The sequence below is a fragment of the Bos indicus genome, chromosome 3 (genome assembly GCF_029378745.1).
Source record: "Bos indicus isolate NIAB-ARS_2022 breed Sahiwal x Tharparkar chromosome 3, NIAB-ARS_B.indTharparkar_mat_pri_1.0, whole genome shotgun sequence".
NCBI lineage: Eukaryota > Metazoa > Chordata > Mammalia > Artiodactyla > Bovidae > Bos > Bos indicus.
In genome coordinates this window covers 78,535,625-78,556,646 of record NC_091762.1, presented here as the reverse complement: position 1 = coordinate 78,556,646, position 21,022 = coordinate 78,535,625, and the positions used below count along the sequence as shown (strand labels likewise).

The following is a 21,022-nucleotide window of genomic DNA, read 5'->3' as shown; positions in this document are numbered from 1 at the left end:
GAAGGACTGACGCTGAAACTGAAATTCCAATACTTTGGCCACCAGATGTGAAGAACTGACTCATTTGAAAAGACCCTGATGCTAGGAAAGATCGAAGGCTGAAGTAGAAGGGGATGACAGAGGATGAGATGGTTGGATGGCATCACTGACTCAATGGACATGAGTTTGAGTAAGCTCTGGGAGTTGGTGATGGACAGGTAAGCCTGGCATGCTGCAGTCCACGGGGTTGAAAAGAGTCGAACATGATTGAGTGACTGAACTGAACTGAATGAAGATAATGGCAACATCCTTCAAAAGGTCCCAAGCATGCACTGATGCACTCTGTGCCCCCAACCCTGCAGCAGGCCATTGCCAACCCATGCCTCCACTGGAGACTCCTGATCACTCACTGGCAAGTCTGGGCCAGTCTCTTGTGGGGTCACTGATCCTTTCTCCTGGGTCCTGGTGCACACATGGGTTTTTTCCTGCCCTAAAAGAGTCCGTTTTCCCAGTCTTGTGGCACTGGAGCAGTGGCTGCACAGTGCTGGAGTGACTTTGAGGAGATACCCCATGTCCAAGGGCAAAGGAGAAGCCCCAACAAGATGGCAGGAGGGGCGAAATTGTCTTTAGAATCAAACCCCATACCAGTGCCAGAGACACTCAGAGGACTCAAACAAACCTTGTACACACCAGGACCAGAGACCCCACAGAGACTGAAACAGAACTCTGCTTGAGTATCCCCTGGGAGGTATGGGTCAGCAGTGGACGGCTACAGGGGCAAGGGGCTCTGGGTGCATTAGACCTGGGTATGGCATACTCCCCCTTGGAGGAGGTCGCCATTAACCCCATCACAGAGAAAGATCTAGTCATTCGTAAATAAAGAATAACTGATCCAATCCACTCATATCATGTTTGAGAATACCAAGGCCCAGAAAAGCAGAAGGGCCCTGTCTCTATATGGGAAAGAACACTTCAGGGTTTGAGAATCAGTCTATAATGGTTCACAGAGTGACCCAGAAAAGATTTATAACCCTGGACAGGCTAAAGCAACAGCCTAATAATTCTTCATTATTTAGTAGCAATGCTTAGTAAGAGATACCTCCCAGTAGATAATCTGTGCAGGAACTTTTCCTGTAAAACTCATCTGAGCCATGTAATTTAACCAGTGACAGAATGAAGACATTATACAGGGTGCAAGTGCCTACAGTGCCGGCCTTGTGAGAGCTACAGCAAAGGGTCTGTTCTCCCACCCCTACGTGAGAACACCTAACAGGGTGTGCTGCCAGCAACCCAGGCTCCAGCTCCCGACGCTCTGAATCGCTGGCTTTGTGCTGCACACATTCCCTTTTGGAGGCAGCGACTAACAAGTTGAAACACAGTCTTTTCAATCTGACACTTCAGAAAGCCATTAGTTAACTGGTGCTTGCTCCACCTTTATCCATGTTAACTAGATATCTTCTGTTAAAAGTAAAAGCTGACTTTACCACAGTTTTTGGTTTTGTTTTTTTCTAAGGAGTATGTTTTAAAGTTAGAAGATTTGTGTTTAGAAAAACTAAATGCTGAATATATTGGTTCCTTGGTTTCTGGTAAGCCCAGGACTTCGAGAACTTAAAACTTTTTGAAAAATTACACCACACACACACACACACACACGGTTTCTCAGAACACTTTGCCAAGGACAAGTATTACGTGCTCACTGGGATGAGTTGTACAACCGGATCTTACCTTTCACTTTTATAGAAATTTAGTTATTTTCCTCACTGGCTTTCAATTTTTCCTTAAAAGCTGTGCCAGCCCCATCAACTGCTCTGTATAACTCCTGCCTCCCTGGGGTGCTGGCCTTTCAGAGCCCTCTTATTGGGTTCTTGCTCGAACAGAGGGAAGTCTTCCCTTCTCTCCCTACTAAGGTTAACAGTGGGATTTTCAGAAAAATAATTTGGATCTGATTTTGCTTCAGTTTGAATCCTGGGTCAGGAGTCTGAAACTCTGAAACAGTGAAAACAAGTTAATTTGCCCCACTTCCCCCAGTGATTTTAAAGTTTAGAATTCATCACTGGATAGCCATTATTTACAGAAAAAAACTTTATCTTTTTTTATGTTCCTTTTTTAAAATGCAGTTTAAATAAATTCATACAGTTCTACAATCAGAAAAAAAAAAAGTAATGAAGTCTCCATTGCATTTCTGTTCTACACTTTCCTGTTTTCTCTCTCACAAGCAAACTGGTGATTACTTTATTAGTTTCATGTATATTCTTCCATAGTCTCTTTACTTAAACAGTAAGTAAATTAAATGAATGTGTACATATATTTTTATTTTTTCCTTTGTATTTTATTCTAAAGCTAGTATACCAGATACACTATTGTACACTGTGCTTCTTCATTTAATAATTTATCTTGGCAATCTTTTCATTCAATAGAGATCTTCCAAATAAAATAGCTCTAGGCCAGGAAAGCCATAAGTCCAATAGATTAGAGCAGTTTATTAGCATAGCTTATTAGGAGTCAGGGAGCAACTGGGCTCATACCAGTTGTCAGGAACAGCAGCTTAGTCTCCACACTGACGTGCCTTCTACTCCTCAGACATGCTGTCTCAGCCCTGAAAAGGCCCTACCTACAGAACCCATCAACTTAGTAGATCCAACCTACTCAGTTACCACGTGACAGAGCAGGCCAAGAGAGCAGACAGGACTTGCCCAGAGCCAGATAGTGCTCATAAACAGACCTGGAAGTTGCTGGTCTTTTGCATTCTGGCCCCAACTTCTCTCAGCTGTACCACTTATGTCACAAACTTTTAGGATGTGTCGTTATCGACATAGTAAATTTCAAATTCCTGTGCCTAGCACTGGTTCCAACTTAGAAGGAAGTGGGGTATGGTGTGGCAGGAAGAGGGAGACACTAGCTGTAGAGTCAGGAAATCTGGGATCTAGTCCAGAGCCCTCTTTGGGCCCCAGTTCCCTCATCTGTGAGATAAGGGGCTGGAACCACATGCTCTCCAAAGGCTCTCTGCTAAAGGCTCCAAGTCCTTGACTTACACCTTCTAACCACACTGAAGATTCTGGTCCTTGGGGCTGTGCCTGTGCTCAGGTTGTCAATTCCACCTGGAATGTACCTTTTGTTTCTCTGCCTCTACATCTTTCAAGGCCCACTCTGACTTCTCCTGATATTTACCTCTTCAGAGAACATCCCCTGTGAACAAGCTCCTACCTCAGCCCTTAGAATACTTGGCCTAGACTACCCCTTCTAAAGAGCCACACCAACTGGTCTCTGAGTCCATACATTCAGTGTCTGCTCAAACGAAGCTTATAAAGATACTTTCCCTAATCATCTTATCCAAAATAGTACTTCCCTAATCACTCTCTTCCTTCTTTTATCTCTCTTTATAGCTCTTACTATATAATTTATGTTTAGTCTATCTTATACCATTGGAATGCAAGCTCCTTTGAAGCAAAGGCATGTGTTTTTAACTTAGAACAGCACCTGACATATAAGCAGCACTCAATAGATATTTGCTGAATGAAATAATTATTTGTAAACAATTAACAACAAAGCCAAGCTGCAGAGACTCCACTTCTAATACTAATCTGAGATATTTCTTCCATTTAATAGCTTGTTCTGTATGCATAGTCCCCGAACAGGGGAAAAAGTCAGTCAGGGAGTCAGCAAATGGCTTTGGGAGATAGATGTGGTCAGGCAAATAGCAAGAGATCTCCTTGGAGTCAGAAAGACTGGTTTTAGGGAATTCCCTGGTGGTCCAGCTGTTAGGACTCTGTGCTTCCACTTCAGGGGACCCAGGTTTGATCCCTGGTCAGGAAACTAAAATCCCTCAAGTTTCATGGTATGGTCAAACAAACAAAAAAAGGCAGAGTGGTTTTAGTACTAAACTCTGTCATCAGGTAACCTCAAGCATGTCTTTAACCTCTATAAACCAGATGAACAACCTACCACACAGGTACACAATGAAGATTAGGGAAAATGATTAACATGGAAGCATCTTATCAGGTACAAAGCACCATATCCTACAGGTGAAGTATTACTTGAACACCAGAAGTAGACTGAAACTGTTAATATGGAGCAGTTCTATTTAAAGCTAGACATCAAAAGTGTCTACTCTTTAAAAAAAAAAATACATGCACATACATGAATGTTTGCCCACTTAACATACACATATTTTGAAGGGGAAACCCAACCTAAAAGACACACACAGAACATGAACTGGACTTAAGAAAAAACACTTACTTGAAATCCTGCCACTTATTCTATTCTGTAACGTGAACCCTTTTGCCAGAACTTCAGACAAGCAGTCCACTGACTACGAAACTGAACCTTTCAGGGGAAGGAATCAACTGCAACCTGTGGCAGGATACCATGAGCCTCTAGGACGTGTTAGGCATCTTTGGCCGCCCCCCGCCGCCCCCAGTGCTTCTGTGCTGGTCAATAAAAGCAAACCATTCAACCACTTCTGTAAGTCATACCTCTAATGATGACACTCAAAGAACAGGTTAGTGTTACTTGTTGCAGCTGGTGGATCAGAAAACCAAACCCTACCTTCTCTAATAAGCCAAGCTTGATATTTCACCCACACCTGCTTCCTCCTACAACACTTATAGTACTGACTGATTGGCACACACTTTGGTGCTGGATCTTACACCACCTCTGGAGCATGTCAAATGTCTTCCTTGAGTGGCAAAGACTGTGTTGTATTTCTCACATATTCCCAAGAGAACTTAGCACAGGCCTTTCTCAGCACAAGAAATATGCTCAGAAATACTGAACTGACTGAATCCCAACTGAATTTGAAATTGTAGTAATAAGCATACAAAAATTTAGAAACAAAGGAACTTAGAAACAGAATCAAACTCAGAATTCTTGGAGTTCCTAAGTGCCGAATTTAATTCAAAACCTACCAAACAGTACTGATTATTCATATCATTTGTATTTTCGTTCTGTTTGTAGGCAAAGTTCCATAAGACAGGCATTCCCTCTCCAGCAAGGAGGTAGAATTGATCCACTTACATTTTCCAACCCACAATGCCCCCAACAGTTCTCCCACAGAACCTATAACACTGATGACTCTGCTGCTGACAGGTCTGCTCCCCAAGACAACTAAACGATCCCCAGAGGCAAGAATACCACCTAGTTCATCTTTCTTTCATATCACCTGAGCCCAGAGACACATAACAGCACTTAATAACTACCCAAGAACGTTAGAGGGAGAGAATGTTAAGAAAAAGAACATGAGATTTTAAGCCTGCCAGCCAGTAGATCCATCTATATACTCCAATAAAGATTGCTGGGAGAAATATCAATAACCTCAGATATGCAGATGACACCACCCTTATGGCAGAAAGTGAAGAACTGAAGAGCCTCTAGATGAAAGTGAAAGAGGAGAGTGAAAAAGTTGGCTTAAAGCTCAACATTCAGAAAACGAAGATCATGGCATCTGGTCCCATCACTTCATGGCAAATAGATGGGGAAACAGTGGAAACAGTGTCAGATTTTATTTTGGGGGGCTCCAAAATCACTGCAGATGGTGACTGCAGCCATGAAATTAAAAGACGCTTACTCCTTGGAAGGAAAGTTATGACCAACCTAGACAGCATATTCAAAAGCAGAGACATTACTTTGCCAACAAAGGTCCGTCTAGTCAAGGCTATGGTTTTTCCAGTGGTCATGTATGGATGTGAGAGTTGGACTGTGAAGAAAGCTGAGCGCCGAAGAATTGATGCTTTTGAACTGTGGTGTTGGAGAAGACTCTTGAGAGTCCCTTGGACTGCAAGGAGATCCAACCAGTGCTAAAGGAGACCAGTCCTGGGTGTTCCCTGGAAGGACTGATGCTAAAGCTGAAACTCCAATACTTTGGCCACCTCATGCAAAGAGTTGACTCATTGGAAAAGACTCTGATGCTGGGAGGGATTGGGGACAGGAGGAGAAGGGGACACCAGAGGATGAGAGGGCTGGATGGCATCACTGACTCGATGGACATGAGTTTGAGTAAACTCCAGGAGTTGGTGATGGACAGGGAGGCCTGGCGTGCTGCAATTCATAGGGTCGCAAAGAGCTGGACATGACTGAGCAACTAAACTGAACTGAACTGAAATATTTTATAAGAATCATATTAATTGATAATCAGAATGAGGATAAACAAACACGTGAAACCCAAAAACACTGATAGGGTTGATCACAAAGCAACTGAGTTCAGTCTCTTAATTAGTTTTTCATCCCAACTTGAAAGCATTTAGATACATTCTGTCATTCTTTAAAAACATTATTCTTTCAAAAAACCTTTCGTGACCTTTGCTTGTCATTTTTATTAAGAAAAACAAAAAGATTACTCAAATTTTCCACTCCTCTGCCTTAAAAAAATCCTGTTCAACTCTTCGCGACTCCATGGACTGTAGCCTACCAGGCTCCTCAGTCCAAGGGATTTTCCAAGCAAGAATACTGGAGTGGGTTGCCATTTCCTTCTCCAGAGGATCTTCCTGACCCAGGGATTGAACCCGGGTCTCCTGAATTGTAGGCAGACGCTTTACCATCTGAGCCACCAGGGAAGCTTTAAAAAAGAAGAGTAAAAGCTAAATCTCATCACAATATAGGTGGCAAAGTCATTTTTTCCACTATAAGTAAACACTTATATTGAAGCATTTAAAATTGAAAGTAGGCTAGTGAACTTCAAAACATGCACAGATTTTGCTACAACCTGGCAGGTAACTTCTAGTTAAATGATCATCACTCTGGAATGAAGAAATATCTCCTTCAGTCAATTTTTTCAAGTAGCTACAAGCTACTAGTCAAAGTTTCAAATTAATGAAAATTACATTTTTTGCCAAGTCTGTAAAATACCTAACCACATTAATTATTCCAACTTTCTCATGTACAAATTGGCCTGAAGATTTGGAACACCTGTGCTGCCATGAGGTATCAAGTTATTTTACATTACATTCTTGCCCCAAAGCTAAAGGGTGGAGGGTGCTTCTGCTCGGGTTAGCTAGAGGTAGGCAGAGCACTGAAGAGACCATGGTTCCTGCAATCAGGCCTGGGTTTAAGTCCTGACTCTACTACCCCGCTGACAGTATGATGCTGGGCAAGATATTCGGTCTCTCTGAACCTCTATTTCCACATTAATAAAATAGGGTCCATTCAGGGACTTCCCCAGTGGTCCAGTGGCTAAGACTCTGAGCTCCCAATGCAAGGGACCTGGGCTTGATTTCTGGTCAGGGAATTAGATCCCACATGCAGCAACTAAAGATCCTGCATAACTAACACTGAATAGCCCACGTGCCGCTACTAAGACCCAATGCAGCCAAATAAATAAAATAAAAATAAATTTTAATTTAAAAAAATATATGTAGGGTTAATTCAAACTTCCTATAGCTGTTATGGGGTCCATAAAGTGAAAGTCGCTCAATCTTGTCCAACTCTTTGTGACCCCATGGACTATATAGTGCCTAGAATTCTCCCGGCCAGAATACTGGAGTAGGTTAACCTTTCCCTTCTCCAGGGGATCTTCCCAAACCAGGGATCAAATCCAGGTCTCCCGCATTACAGGCGGATTCTTTACCAGCTGAGCCACAAGGGAAGCCCAAGAATACTGGAGTGGGTAGCCTATCCCTTCTCCAGGGGATCTTCCCAACCTCGGAATCGAACTGGGGTCTCCTGCATTGCAGGTGGATTTTTTACCAACTGAGTGATCAGGGAATCCTTGGGGACCATATTACATTATATATACATAAAGTGAGTAGCACATAACAGGAATTCAATAAATGTTAGTTTCTCTTCCCACTTTTTTCAGAGCCACAAAAAAACTTATTCAACACTCTATTCATTAAAACATTTACATATGTTCTATTCCAGTTTTCCAAGAATGAGCTCTTGATTTAAAAAAAAAAAAAAAAAAAAGCTTCATAAGCAGTCACTCTTCTCCTACCGCTGATTTTTTTTTAACAGCCTAACTATTTCCAAAAACCTTTGCTTTACTTTGGTTCTGACTGCTTTGTGGAATTTGTCACTGTCATTAGAATAAATAATCAACACATTTATTCCGAAGAAACTACTAGCCAGGGGAATCATTACAAGGAATTTTGGTACAGAAATCCTTGGCAGAATTCTAGATTTCCATTAAGTTCTCAAAATTTTGTGAATTCTAACAAAATGTTACCAATTTGTATCCTATGAATATGCATTTGTTTCAGAGAAAAATTCTTGTCTGGATTTAGTTTGTTATGTTATTCTGGATTTAGCTAGACATTTGCAGAAAATGAGTTAACTACCATATTAGTTGCTATTTATGTGGTTAAGTCACCACTAGGCTAAATATCTCCTGAGGGGAAAAAAACAGTCTGGGATTTAAGCCAGCATAACAACTGTCACCAAAACTGAGAGCTTCTGGAGATGCCAAGCATTTTGTTTAGGTTTGATGAATTCTACTACTTCTGGATTTTTTGTTTTCCAAGGATAGTCTGCTACTACTCCTACTCTGTAGTTCAGCAGAAATGTAAAAGTTCCCCTCCTCTAACCTTCTGGCACGTAAGAGAAGGACGATAGACGGCATGCACTATTTTTATGTTGACAGCCAGAGCTATTTTAAGCTATTTTAGTACTATCCAAAAAGGTTAGCATGACATTAGCAAGCTAAAAAGTAAATTCTTGGTTTTTGGTCACTTAGTAAGAACATTACTTTTTAACAACCAAACTGTCTACCTTTTGGTCATACAAATAAAAATAAAATTCCAAAACATAAGGCATGATTGAAGCCATAATTAGAAAGTCTTACCTTTTGGGCATCTCCCGTAAAATATGCAATGGCCAGGGTGGGCAGAATCATGAACAGTGCATTGTAATAGAGCAGACCATATTTTCCCAGCTCCTAGGAGAGTAAAAAATTAGGTGGTTCATTTGGTTCCAGCTGATAGATGGAGACAACCCTCAACAGAGCACCACCCCCTTTATACACACACACCACAATATACATAGCACATTAAGTCAGAAGTTTTGCAAACACTAAGAAATAACCTAAGCTTTCAAAAAAAAAAAAAAGCAAACTTACAAGATTTTTAGTTTATTTGACATAAGTTCCTTGAGTACTTAAAATCAGAGAAATAAAAATGATATCAAGTGGCTGTCTCAAAACAGCAAGGAGAAAAGTTATTTTGAACAAAAAACATACATCTCTACAGAGACATGTCCTTGGAGCCCTTCCCTTTCCAAAACTTAATCAAAAGTCCCCAGGTAAGTCCTAGGCTGTTCCAGAAACATAGCAGTGAGATTTCAGAGAGAAGGAAGGCCAGATCCACACACAGACTCACACCTAGAACAACACAGACAGATATAACTTCCCAGTATCTCTGAAGTTATTTCTGAAAATGTACATGGGAAGTATAATGAAGACTAAGATTACTCTAAAAAAAAAAAGCAAAGAAAAAGATGACCATTACCCTACAATTCCCAAAACATGGTATGCCTAGTTGTGCCCTCAGCTACTTGGGAGCAAAAAAGGACTGCACACATCTTCAAACACAGGGAACCTATAAGAACTCTGGGTCTACCTGTGATTCACACAGTTCTGGGACATTCAGCAGGAAGCTGTCACCTGAAAAAGCAGTCCTAGACTTTAGGGGATAAAGGAGTAGTGAGGATAGGGCCATAATATCTGCCTAACTTCTGTGATTGAAAGATACCAACTGATATGAAAAGTCAAACTACCTTCTCAAAAGCAGATTTTTTTTCTTCAGTGATTTTTAAAAAATTTTTATTTTATATTGGCATATAGTTGATTAACAATGTTGTGTTAGTTTCAAGTGTACAGCAAAGTCATTCAGTTATACACATACATGTTATATCTATTCTTTTTCAAATTCTTTTCCCACTTAGGTTATTACAGAATATTGAGCAGAGTTCCCTGTGCTTTATCAAAAGCAGCTTTGAAAAACTGGAAACAAAGATGCAACAATAGAAAACTAGTTGATTAAACTATGATATACCCGTACAATGAAATATTATGCAGCCACTAAAAATGTTTAGTAACACTGACTGGTGAGGAAGGTACTCATCAAACAGTACCAAATGAAAAATACAAATTAGAAAACATTATGTATCATCACTCTTTTAAGTTTTTCTCATAGTTAAGTGTGTACATGCATATATAAACACACACACGTTCCTACAAAAGGGTATCTACTGACACAGTGCTTCTCACTCAATGGTGGAATTAAGAGATTTATATTTTCTTCCTCTTGTTTATCTATGTTTGCTACCACTTCTATTATAAATACATGTTATTTGTAAGAGTTCTTTAAAGTTCAAAATGTTTTAAATTCAATAGCTGCATTCAGGTCTGAAATACAGCACTAAGTCCTTAGGCCATGGGATTCATGCTCAAAGGACCATGATTACAAGTAGTTCTGAAATTATAGGTAATAAAACTCCAGATTTACTAAAAAGCATCTCAGACAGCAAGACAGCAAGAAAAAAGCCATAGTGGGACAAAGCAACCCGTAACATCAGGTCCCCCTCAGCAAGAGATGTGTTATCCAGGAAGTAGAGGATGCCCACGCACACCCCATCCAGACAACTGACAAAGGCCAAACTGTTGTTTTTTTCTTTTTACTTGCTGTTTTGAATATCTTTTCTCCTGTCCTCTTAAACAGAGGACATTGACTAAAATTTAATGTAGGCCATCATCATAAACATGATTATACTGTGTTTTTACATGATGTCGCCATGTTTGAGTAGTCCCCTTGACTGTCACAGTTTTCCTGTTTCTCCTGTTATCAGCCAAACTTTTATACTGCTGGTAAGCCTATTCCTTGAGATAGGATTGTTGCTCCTAATCCATGAACTATGAAAAGCAGATTAATATGCTTAGAAGTTCTAATATAAGTAAGTCATAACTCATTTCTGAATGAGGAACTAAAGGACACCCCTGGAAATAAATACAGAATACAGAAACCATCTTCGCTTTCTTCTACATTCTAGGATGTAGTCCAGTAGTCATGTATGAGAGTTGGACAGAAGGATTGAAGCACCGAAGGATTGATGCTTTTGAACTGTGGTGTTGGAGAAGACTCTTCCGAGTCCCTTGGACTGCAAGGAGATCCAATCAGTCCATCCTAAAGGAAATCAGTCCTGAATATTCATTGGAAGGACTGATGCTGAAGCTGAAACTCCAATACTTTGGCCACTGGATGCAAAGAACTGACTCATTTGAAAAGACCCTGATACTGGGAAAGATTGAAGGCGGGAGGAGAAGGGGACAACAGAAGATGAGATGGTTGGATGGCATCACCGACTCAATGGACATGAGTCTGAGTAAATTCTGGGAGTTGGCGATGGACAGGGAGGCCTGGTGTGCTGCGGTCTATGGGGTTGCAAAGAGTGAGGACACGACTGAGCAACTGAACTGAACTGAGGATGTACTCTAGATTGTGCTAACACAGTAGTCACTGGCCAAATGCAGCGATTTCAATGTAATTATAATTACATTAAACTACGACTGCAGTTCCTCAATTAGGCCATCACCTATCAAGTGCTCAACAGCTATGTGTGGCTAGGTGCTACCATTAACGGATAGGAAGAAATAACAGATTTCCATCATTACAGAATAGTACTGGACAGTACTGTTTTAGACAGCTAAGGCTGGTGAACTAATAAAATGTTATTATTCCTACCTATTTCCAAAGAGGCAAAAACACAGAGCAAAACTAAATCTCAAACTGCTCCCTTTTCTCTAGCTATAGTACAAAGATAAAAATTTTTAATAGTAGCCCCCATTAAAATGCAATCATCACATAGCCATCAAAGCAAATAAATGGAAAAAAGGCATAAAAGGTATATTCACAGAAAAGGTGTTGGAAATAGATCTGCACTGTCCCTAGATCTTCTAGGTTAATTAAGAAATGATTTAAAGTATATGGGAGGATGCGCATAGGTTACACGTAAATGCTACTGCTACTGCTAAGTCACTACAGTCGTGTCCGACTCTGTGTGACCCCATAGACGGAAACCCACCAGGCTCCCCCGTCCCTGGGATTCTCCAGGCAAGAACACTGGAGTGGGCTGCCATTTCCTTCTCCAATGCGTGAAAGTGAAAAGTGAAAGTGAAGTCGCTCAGTCGTGTCCGACTCTCAGCAACCCCATGGACTGCAGCCTACCAGGCTCCTCTGTCCATGGGATTTTCCAGGCAAGAGTACTGGAGTGGGGTGCCATTGCCTTCTCCAACACGTAAATACTATTCCATTTTATATAAGGTACTTGAGCATCCAAGGATTTTTGTAATCTCAGGGGTTCCTGGAACCGGTCCCCCAAAGACACTGAGGGACAACTGTCTGTAGGACAAATATGCAAAGTCCATTCTTGTTCTGCAGCTGCTTCTAAATCACTTCTGAAATCCGCTCAAGGGCTTCCAGATACTTCTTTCTTGTCCAGGTCCCTCACCAAGTCCTCTAGGAGATAGCCATGAACATTCATGACACTTTTCTCTAATGAACATTTCTTATATCACTATCCCACTCAAAGTCAATATTCACCCAGTCCCTTCCAAAAAAGCCAACAGTAAAATCTAATTGCTAATTAGAAAATAAAGTTTCTTACATGAGCACCAAGGTCCAGGCATTTTTACCCTCAGAGATTCCCTAGTCTTTCTCATCTTTCCTAAGTATCTTCCTTTATTCTCCACTTTTTCCCTGAAGGACTGACATGACCATTCCCAGTATCAGTAAACATCTCTTAAAGAAGCATTAGATTGCTACCTACTTTTGAATCTAATTTTTGTTTTACGTAGGCACCATTTGCTGCTGTCAGGACATCATTGATCAGAATAAAAACATATCCTTCCAGATCAAATGCCAAGTCAGAGCTGCAAAATATAAACAACACTTTAATAACAACTAACATTTAAAGAACATGCATTAAATTTTAAATAGGTTTGAACTACAATATTTCCAAGAACATATGTTTATCTACGTAAGTGAATATTACACATTTTATCAGCTACTAGTATTTCCTGGTTCCAGGTTACAGTTTGCAATTTCATAATCAGTAAGGGAGTCTGCAGAAATGAGAAGCACTAATGTTTAAACACAGTCATTAGCAATAATCAACCTTGTCAGTTAATAGCACACTATTCTGAATTCAAAGTCAGGCAAGACAGAACCAACCAAATTCACCATTACAGTACATCTGAAGCAAGCAGAAGGCATCACAGCTCAGTTTCACAGATAAGGAAACCAAAAGGAGAATGAAGTTGTTAACAGGGCATTTTTCAAAGGTTCACACAAAAGATAGGTTTATCTTGCACAGATGGCTGGGCCACTCGGTGGAATTTCTGAACTGTGGATTGCAGTTAGTTCTGAGATCACGTCACACTAGTGTCTAAGCATACAGTGTAGATGCAAATACTAAAGATAATTGCCCAGTGAGCATATTACATACAACTAGTGAGACTAGGGAAACTGAAGCTTCTTAGTATTTTGCAGAGAACCAGGCAGAACTTAGTAAACTGAAGAGAAGAAATGAAAATCTAAGAAGAGTGTGCCATCTGCATACTTTAGCACCCTAACTAAAACAGGGGCCTCACATTCTGTGATTCTGCAAAGATGCTATCTCTTTGGAGTTCAGCTACTCCATGGGACAGACTTCTGAGGAGCTCTATGCCACTGCAATGTCAGGCAGAACTACCTGATGACCCCTCCCTCTTCCAAGCAGCCTGACAACCCTGTAACTCTTCCTCCAAATTTCTTTCCCAAGTAAAAGTTTCTAATTAGATAAGCCTGGCCCAGATAGCAGTCTGCCTCAGAAACTTTTTGCAGGCTAGAGTTAGCTTGGAGAAACTTCTGTGTTTGGTTCGATTTTGGATCCCACCAGCTTCAGTGGGATCCAAGATGAGCAGGGCACCTTTAAAAAGAATGGTAGGCAATTCACACCGAATTTCTCTCCAAGAAGGCAAGATTACCTAGAGGGAAAAGCAGTCAGCTATATAACAAAATTCTAGTAACTAATTACTCTATTTTTTTTTTTTTTAGAATGAAATTTTACTTGGAGAGTTAGGGTGGAACAGAATTGACATATTCACCCACAAACACACCTGTATTACAGGGATATGATAAAGGTCAATGAGCCAATTCAAGAAGCACACTGGAACTCCCGGATGGAAAATGTATGTCAGGTAGAATCTACAGCATCAGCAAGCCCATACATGCATGATCTGGGCTCAGTAAAAAGACTTCTACTCATCATTTCCATTTTCTGAGTCTTTGTATATGTGCTGCCAAAGCGAGCACTAATTTTCTGAGTCTCTGGATATACATTTTCTTCATTTTAAAATTAAAAGTTAAGAACAATGGAAAAAAGCTTTAATAATTTAATAGAATATCCAAGTTTTGGTATTGTGACGCCTTAGGTGAAGCCAAATAAAGCAATTCTATTATTTATTATCCCATAAGGCAAATAATCCATGATCACTTGTCTTCTCTGCGACACTATTTTCTTTAGCAGCATGCAAAGGAAAAGAATGCCACACGGTTTACAAAAGCACACAGGCTTTGCAGTCAGGCATAGACTCAAACTCCAGGTCTGTCATCTAATAGCTATATGACCTCGAGCAAGCTATGGAACTTAGATTTTCATTTCCTTAACATAAATAGGAAAATAATACCCATACCATACAGTGTAGTTGTGAAAAACACATAAATAGTATGTGTAAAATACCAACATATTGAATGGCATATGGTATGTGCTCGATAAATAGAAGACAGCATAATAAACTCTAAATTACATGAATTTAACTTTTAAGAATCCCAAGAATCTGATTTTGCTAGCCTTAATCTTCATACAACCAAAAAGATTTAACTTTTTGAAGTCTCTGAATACTTTTTAAAGACATGGTTCTTATTTAGTCTATAAAAAATTCTCTTCATTGGTAATTAACCATTTATTATCAGTAATTATTGACAAATTCTAATGCCCTCTCATAGGTTTTATATGGGCCCACATCTTACCTTGCAGCTACAAAGGCTCCAATAATCATTGCAAATACAGTCATCTTAATACCCCAAGAAAAAGTCTTCCTATAAAATAATTAAAAAATATACATGTGGCTTTAGTTATTTACAAAGACTCATTTTACAACAAAAATGTTTTCTTCTAAAAAAAAACTATAAACAAATGATTCCAAGGAATTGGATATTTAAAAGATATCCAATTTGCTTCTAATGAAGCAAAAACTTATTTTCTTATATAAATAAGTATGCTTATTTCCTATTCTTATGTTATTATTATTGAGTTTACATTTTTGCAAATCAGATTTCTTTAAGCAGAAAATAGTCACACACATTTGTAGAAAAACAGCATAGTCACGAACATGATTTAAAACCTATATTGACCTTCTGACTCAGCTTCACCCAGTGGCTTCAGTAGGTATAGGAATTCTTGAAAGCATATCTCACGTTCAGACAGGCTTCCATAAGGAAGTCATAAACTATCAATTCCTATAGCAAAGGAAGAAAGCTGCTTAAACTTCTCAAAAGATAAAGTAAAACACAAATGATTGGAATATCTTACACATGCTAGAGACCTTTTCAGGGAGCTAAAAACTTGTTAACGACTAAATATATTAGAAATTTAGCTCACTTGAGTAAAACTCCTTCAGCAAACATTGTAAACAGGATGGAGAACCTTCTCAGAACTGTAAACATTGGTAAGCTGAAAACAAACAAACAAACAAAAAAACTTAGGTAGAATAAAATTTGATTCTCCAAAATTAGTATTTTAAAATAATGCTAACCTTTTCCATTATAAAAATTCCATGCTGATTAACCTGTCACTAAATTAAATCCTTACTTCTCTATAGAAAGTATTTAAAAGTCTGAAAGGGTTGCTTTTATAAAACTACTAGAAGCGAAAAAAAACTGAATTATAAAATGGTAGAAAATATACATCTATTATCAAAGACTAGTAACAGCCACTTTTTAATTTTACCCTGCTTATTATGTTAGACATATTCATGTTGGTCTTTGAAAGATCTTTCTTTTCTAGACTGATCTCCCTTCCAAGCCCTAACCTTCAAACAAAACTGGTAATCATTTTAGCCTATAAAACATTCCTTGATTGTCCTTTTGTGGCAGTACTTTTTTCCTCTAAATTCCCAGAGTATTTTGCTTGCACTAATCGAACATACAGCCTCTTGCAATATAATTATTTCTGACTCTATCATCTCACTCCAAAGTGCCTTATACTTGGCTGGCAATCAAAGATGGGGCATGAATAGATGGATGGAAATAGATGGATGAATGACAATGGAGGAAAAAGAGCAAACTCTATACACAAGTAACACTCTGCAGCAGGTCTGTATTTTTTTCCAAATGGGTAATGAGATGTATGGATAAAAGGATGCCCACCCATGATAAACATGACTTCCATGGAACCCTCCCCAGAAATATCATTGTGGCCATTCTGTCAAGTTTCTTGGGTCTGAGGAAATGAAAAAACCTTGGTCTCTGACCCTCAAGAGATCTCTCCATTCTGTTTTACAATCACCCATTACACCAGAGGTTTAACTCATGTGGCAGTGGTGAAGCCCTGGGTTTCTGTTAAATGGTTTCCCTATGTGTATATTTTTAACATCACATGTTCCTGATACATATACTCAGTAAGTGGAGAAGATAAGAATTGGGAAGTTACAAGGTAATAAGAGAGTACTGTCATAGAGTAGACTGCTATTGCTTCTTTCTAAAAGTGAAAACGCTGCCTCTACAGTCATATGACCACAGGAAAAATGTTAATGATATTTTTATCAGGGTTCTATCAGATGTTATTTTAACTACCTCATGTTAATGAAAAACTACATCTAATCTTACTTGTGAAATTTGCCTAAAATATAATATTTAAAAATTGTACTAAAGAATTGAAATCTCAGAAGCCTAACATATATCCTTCACTATTATATGTCTGGAAAAATAATGAAAATCTCTCATCACAGTAGTTTATAACATTTTAAAGCTTCTATCATCAAAGTGAAAGGGAAAAAAACCCCAAACAAACAAAAAACTCCTCTTCCTCTTCAAACTTAAAGAGATTAAACTAAAACCTTTGGTGTAATATTTATTTAGTAACAGAAGCTTTCTGGTCCTTTCTTTTTCAAGAATCAGTACCGATGTGTTAAACATTTGACATTCAAGTACAATTTTAAGAATACATTATATTAACCTCACTAGTAAAATAAAGTTATCCATACTTCAGTTTCTTTGTGCTGAACAGTCCCGTGATTTGGTTCCCAAAATATAGTAGAGGTAGTGGAAACGTCTAGAAAATTTAAAAAGGGATAACAAAACTCAATAATAAAGACAGCTAAAACAAGGTCCTTTTCAAACAGAAACAGTTTTGTTTATATGATCAAATTCTTTCCACATAAAACATAAGATTAGTTCTCACACACAATTTTGGCTCCTATGAAGCACCCAAACAACATTACTCCTGGATAAAGAGCTCTGTGCAAAAAGAGAGAGGAAAGAATGGAGGGGAAAAAAAGAAATATGAATATGATCAAATCATATGGGACAACATCTTTGCTTTAAAGAACGATACTGTAGAGCCAACAGGTCTAATATTAGCAGAAAAAGGAAAGGTATTTCATCTTCAGGTTGAGTCAAGCAAAGGCAGACCAAAGAATAAGAAAATAAACCCAAAGAATAATGACTGAAGGATACACCAGCTAGATTAGATAGACGAATGCAGAAAATGCAATATGGTTGTAATTACAACAAGTGTTTATTAATTAAAACAGAATACAAGATCTAAGGGCTTCTTTTTTTTCCTTAACTTTAAAGAGACTGTTGGACTTTTTAAAAACACTTATTACTACATTCATTCTTTACCTTCTTTATACCCACTTTGGACTGGGCAATTTCAAGGCTGCAATTTTTAAATATGTAAGGCACCGATGGAAAATATACACAGTGAATTCATTTCGAAAATAAAGTATTGCTTTTTTTTTTTTTTTTTACCTTTCGAGGTACATTTCTGTCAAAGTCAGGAAACTTGACTACTCTGAGTGCCTTTCCCACCCAAAGTACTGCCACTGTGGCCACCATCTGTAAGCAGAGAACACAGATTCACTGTTCCACACATAAAGACACACTCAGAAGTTCCAACGACACAAACCACGTAATGCTGAAGATTCCAACTAACCTGGCCAAGTCCAACACACAGTGAAGAGGGAAATCTACAAAAATGGTAGAGAGAAAAAAACCCACAGCGTCAGAAAAACCCGAACTCAACCTTACAAATGCAACCTTACAATGCATTTTGATACAAAACACACCAACGTCCGCCCTTATCCAAATGACAATCAGTGAGGAAAATCACTGATGCTTGTCAGGCAACACCGCTGATTTTGTAGCTTCGGGCTGCCACTTGTCTCATCTTGTCCGTTTCTACAATTTCAGTCAGTTTTCTGCAACAGATTTTCTTGGAAGTTAAGACATACATCTTTTAAACGGTTTCGCACCTTTCTAAAAAGGTGCTTCTGCCTAGGGGTCCCAGTGGCAGCATCACAATTTTAAATGGGCTTGAGGATGCCTAGGTCCCCAGAGGCTCTCAGCGAATTCGGGGAACCTTGAAGCCCCGGACCCTGGCCCAGGCTGTGGAGAAGGGCGGGCATCCCTCTCCGGCTCCCAGTCAGGCATGCACAGGAGTCGAAGAGTCACGAAGCAACTTCGCTTCGTCGCTCGGAAGAGCGGCGTTTCCAGGGCGCTGCACTGCGGGCAGGGCAGGAGCTTTCCAAACGCACGCCCCGCAGTCCCGAGCTCCGCGCTCGGAGCGGGACCCCGACTCCGGGCCGCCGTGCAAGCCGGCTCCTCCGCCCGGGCCGCGCGTGTCAGCCGCCTGCCCGCCCTCGCCGGCTCCCGCCCAACTTTGTTCAGCTCCAACTTTGCAGCCAAAGTCCAGGGAGCCGGCGCCCAGCCGCTGCCGCCGCCCGCTCCTTTCCTCTCCTCTCCGTGGCCTGGGCCGCCGCCGCCTCGGCCCTACCTGTAGTTGGTGAGCACGCTCTTGTTGACCACCACGATCAGGAAAGAGCTCACGCCGTAAAAGCCGGCGGCCAGCAGCTTCAGGAATACGGTCAGCGTTTCGGCCGACGCCATCCCCAGCTCCTCCTCATGTCTGTGTGTGGAGGATTTCGCGGGGGCTTCTCCTTTAACCCGGGCATGCTGACGTCTATGAACTTCCGCCATGGCTGCGGCGGCGGGGCCTGCGAGGGAAGCGGCGGGCAGCGGGCCCGAGCGGCCTGGGGGTCTGTGGCGGCAGCTCGCGGGGAGCTCGCGGGGCCGGGGCCGGTGCTCTGAACCCGCTGCGCTGGCCGCCTCGGCTCCCCGCGCGGCCGCCGCCTGTCTCCGCCCAGGGGCAGGGACGCTGGGGTTCACACGCCCGGGGACTTTGATCGGGCATTGTGCAACGCGGGGTCAGAGGGTAGGGACCGCGCCTGGCTCGGCCTGGGCAAGGGTTGGAGAGGGCTCTGGGAAGGGGCACTGGCGACCCTGAGTCCCGGACGGAGAGGGAGAGGAACCTTAAGAGAACCACTCGAGGACACCGGGGCTCCCGGCAGCACAACACACTCGCGGAAAGAAGCTGCCGAATAGCGCCTGCGCGCGAGCCTGCTCCGGGTCTCTCCGCGGCCGCGTACCTGGGATGCGGAGGCTGGCGGCTGAAAGGCTGAAAGCCGTATTTTCTAGATAACTCCGGCAAGAGGAAAAAATAAATAAATAAAGACCCGCCTCCAATAGGTAACAGGTGGTCGGCTCAGTAGTTAACAAGGTGCGTGTGTCTAGACTTATTTGGATTCTCTTTTGGTCTCTCTTAAAGAAGGTCCACGCCCTTAAAAAGTATCAGATATGGACCAAGAGTAAACATTCAACAGCTATTTGAGGCATTCTGCCTTGCCTCGGATTTCTTACGGTTTCTGAACCCAGAAAACACCATACAATACAGTCTTATTTGCAGATCAAGGGAGATTGTTTAAAGAAAAGTATTGCGGTATCCAAAAAGTAGAAAGATAATCAATTGGCTTGCGGATTGGTGCAAGAGCAGGGTGTTAAGAGCTGAGTTCCTATTTTAGGTTTCCTAGAAATGCCGCCTCACTAGCTGTGTACTCTTGGGTCAGTGAGTTGACCTCCCTGAGCCTGCATCGCCTCATCTCTGGATATAAAGCTGCTGCTACTGCTAAGTCACTTCAGTCGTGTCCGACTCTGTGCGACCCCAGAGATGGCAGCCCACCAGGCTCTGCCATCCCTGGGATTCTCCAGGCAAGAACACTGGAGTGGGTTGCCATTTCCTTCTCCAATGCATGAAAGTGAAAAGTGAAAGGGAAGTCGCTCAGTCGTGTCTGACTCTTCGCGACCCCGTGGACTGAAGGCTACCAGGCTCCTCCGTCCATGGGATTTTCCAGGCAAGAGTACTGGAGTGGGTTGCCATTGCCTTCTCCAGATATAAAGCTAGTTTTCAGTAAATGGTAGACATTGTATATAAGAGAAACAAGTCATTATTGAACTGTGGTGTTGGAGAAGACTCTTGAGAGTCCCTTGGACTGCAAGGAGATCAGCCCTGGGATTTCTTTGGGAGGAATGATGCTAAAGCTGAAACTACAGTACTTTGGCCACCTCATGCAAAGAGTTGAGTCATTGGAAAAGACTCTGATGCTGGGAGGGATTGGGGGCAGGCGGAGAAGGGGACAACAGAGGATGAGATGGCTGGATGGCATCACTGACTCGATGGACATGAGTCTGAGTGAACTCCGGGAGTTGGTGATGGACAGGGAGGCCTGGCGTGCTGCGATTCATGGGGTCGCAAAGAGTCGGACACTACTGAGCGACTGAACTAAACTGAAGCAAAGAAATGACATACCTAATTTTAATGTCAAGAAAGAAAAGTAATTTTGAATTATTTACCCCAAAATTTTGTCTATAACTTCAATTTTTTCCACATTTGAAAATTATAGTAAAATTTACATAACAAAACTTACCATCTTTACCTGGTTTTTATATAGTGAAATATGCATAAT

The 21,022-nt window shown here is 41.0% G+C and overlaps 1 protein-coding gene across 1 annotated transcript in view; it reads right to left on the bottom strand.

Annotated features, from left to right (window-relative positions):
• The window catches only part of SLC35D1 (solute carrier family 35 member D1), a 47,889-nt gene extending 28,264 nt beyond the window's left edge, over positions 1-19,625 (bottom strand). The window contains exons 1-8 of the mRNA XM_019957302.2: positions 18,997-19,625; positions 18,157-18,190; positions 17,973-18,059; positions 17,204-17,271; positions 15,601-15,672; positions 14,970-15,038; positions 12,727-12,829; positions 8,750-8,842 (exon numbers count right to left, since the gene is read on the bottom strand). Coding sequence (XP_019812861.1) covers positions 8,750-8,842; positions 12,727-12,829; positions 14,970-15,038; positions 15,601-15,672; positions 17,204-17,271; positions 17,973-18,059; positions 18,157-18,190; positions 18,997-19,199 — 729 coding nt within the window. The 5' untranslated portion in view covers positions 19,200-19,625. The remainder of the gene's footprint in view (positions 1-8,749; positions 8,843-12,726; positions 12,830-14,969; positions 15,039-15,600; positions 15,673-17,203; positions 17,272-17,972; positions 18,060-18,156; positions 18,191-18,996) is intronic.
• Between the last annotated feature and the right edge of the window lie 1,397 nt (positions 19,626-21,022).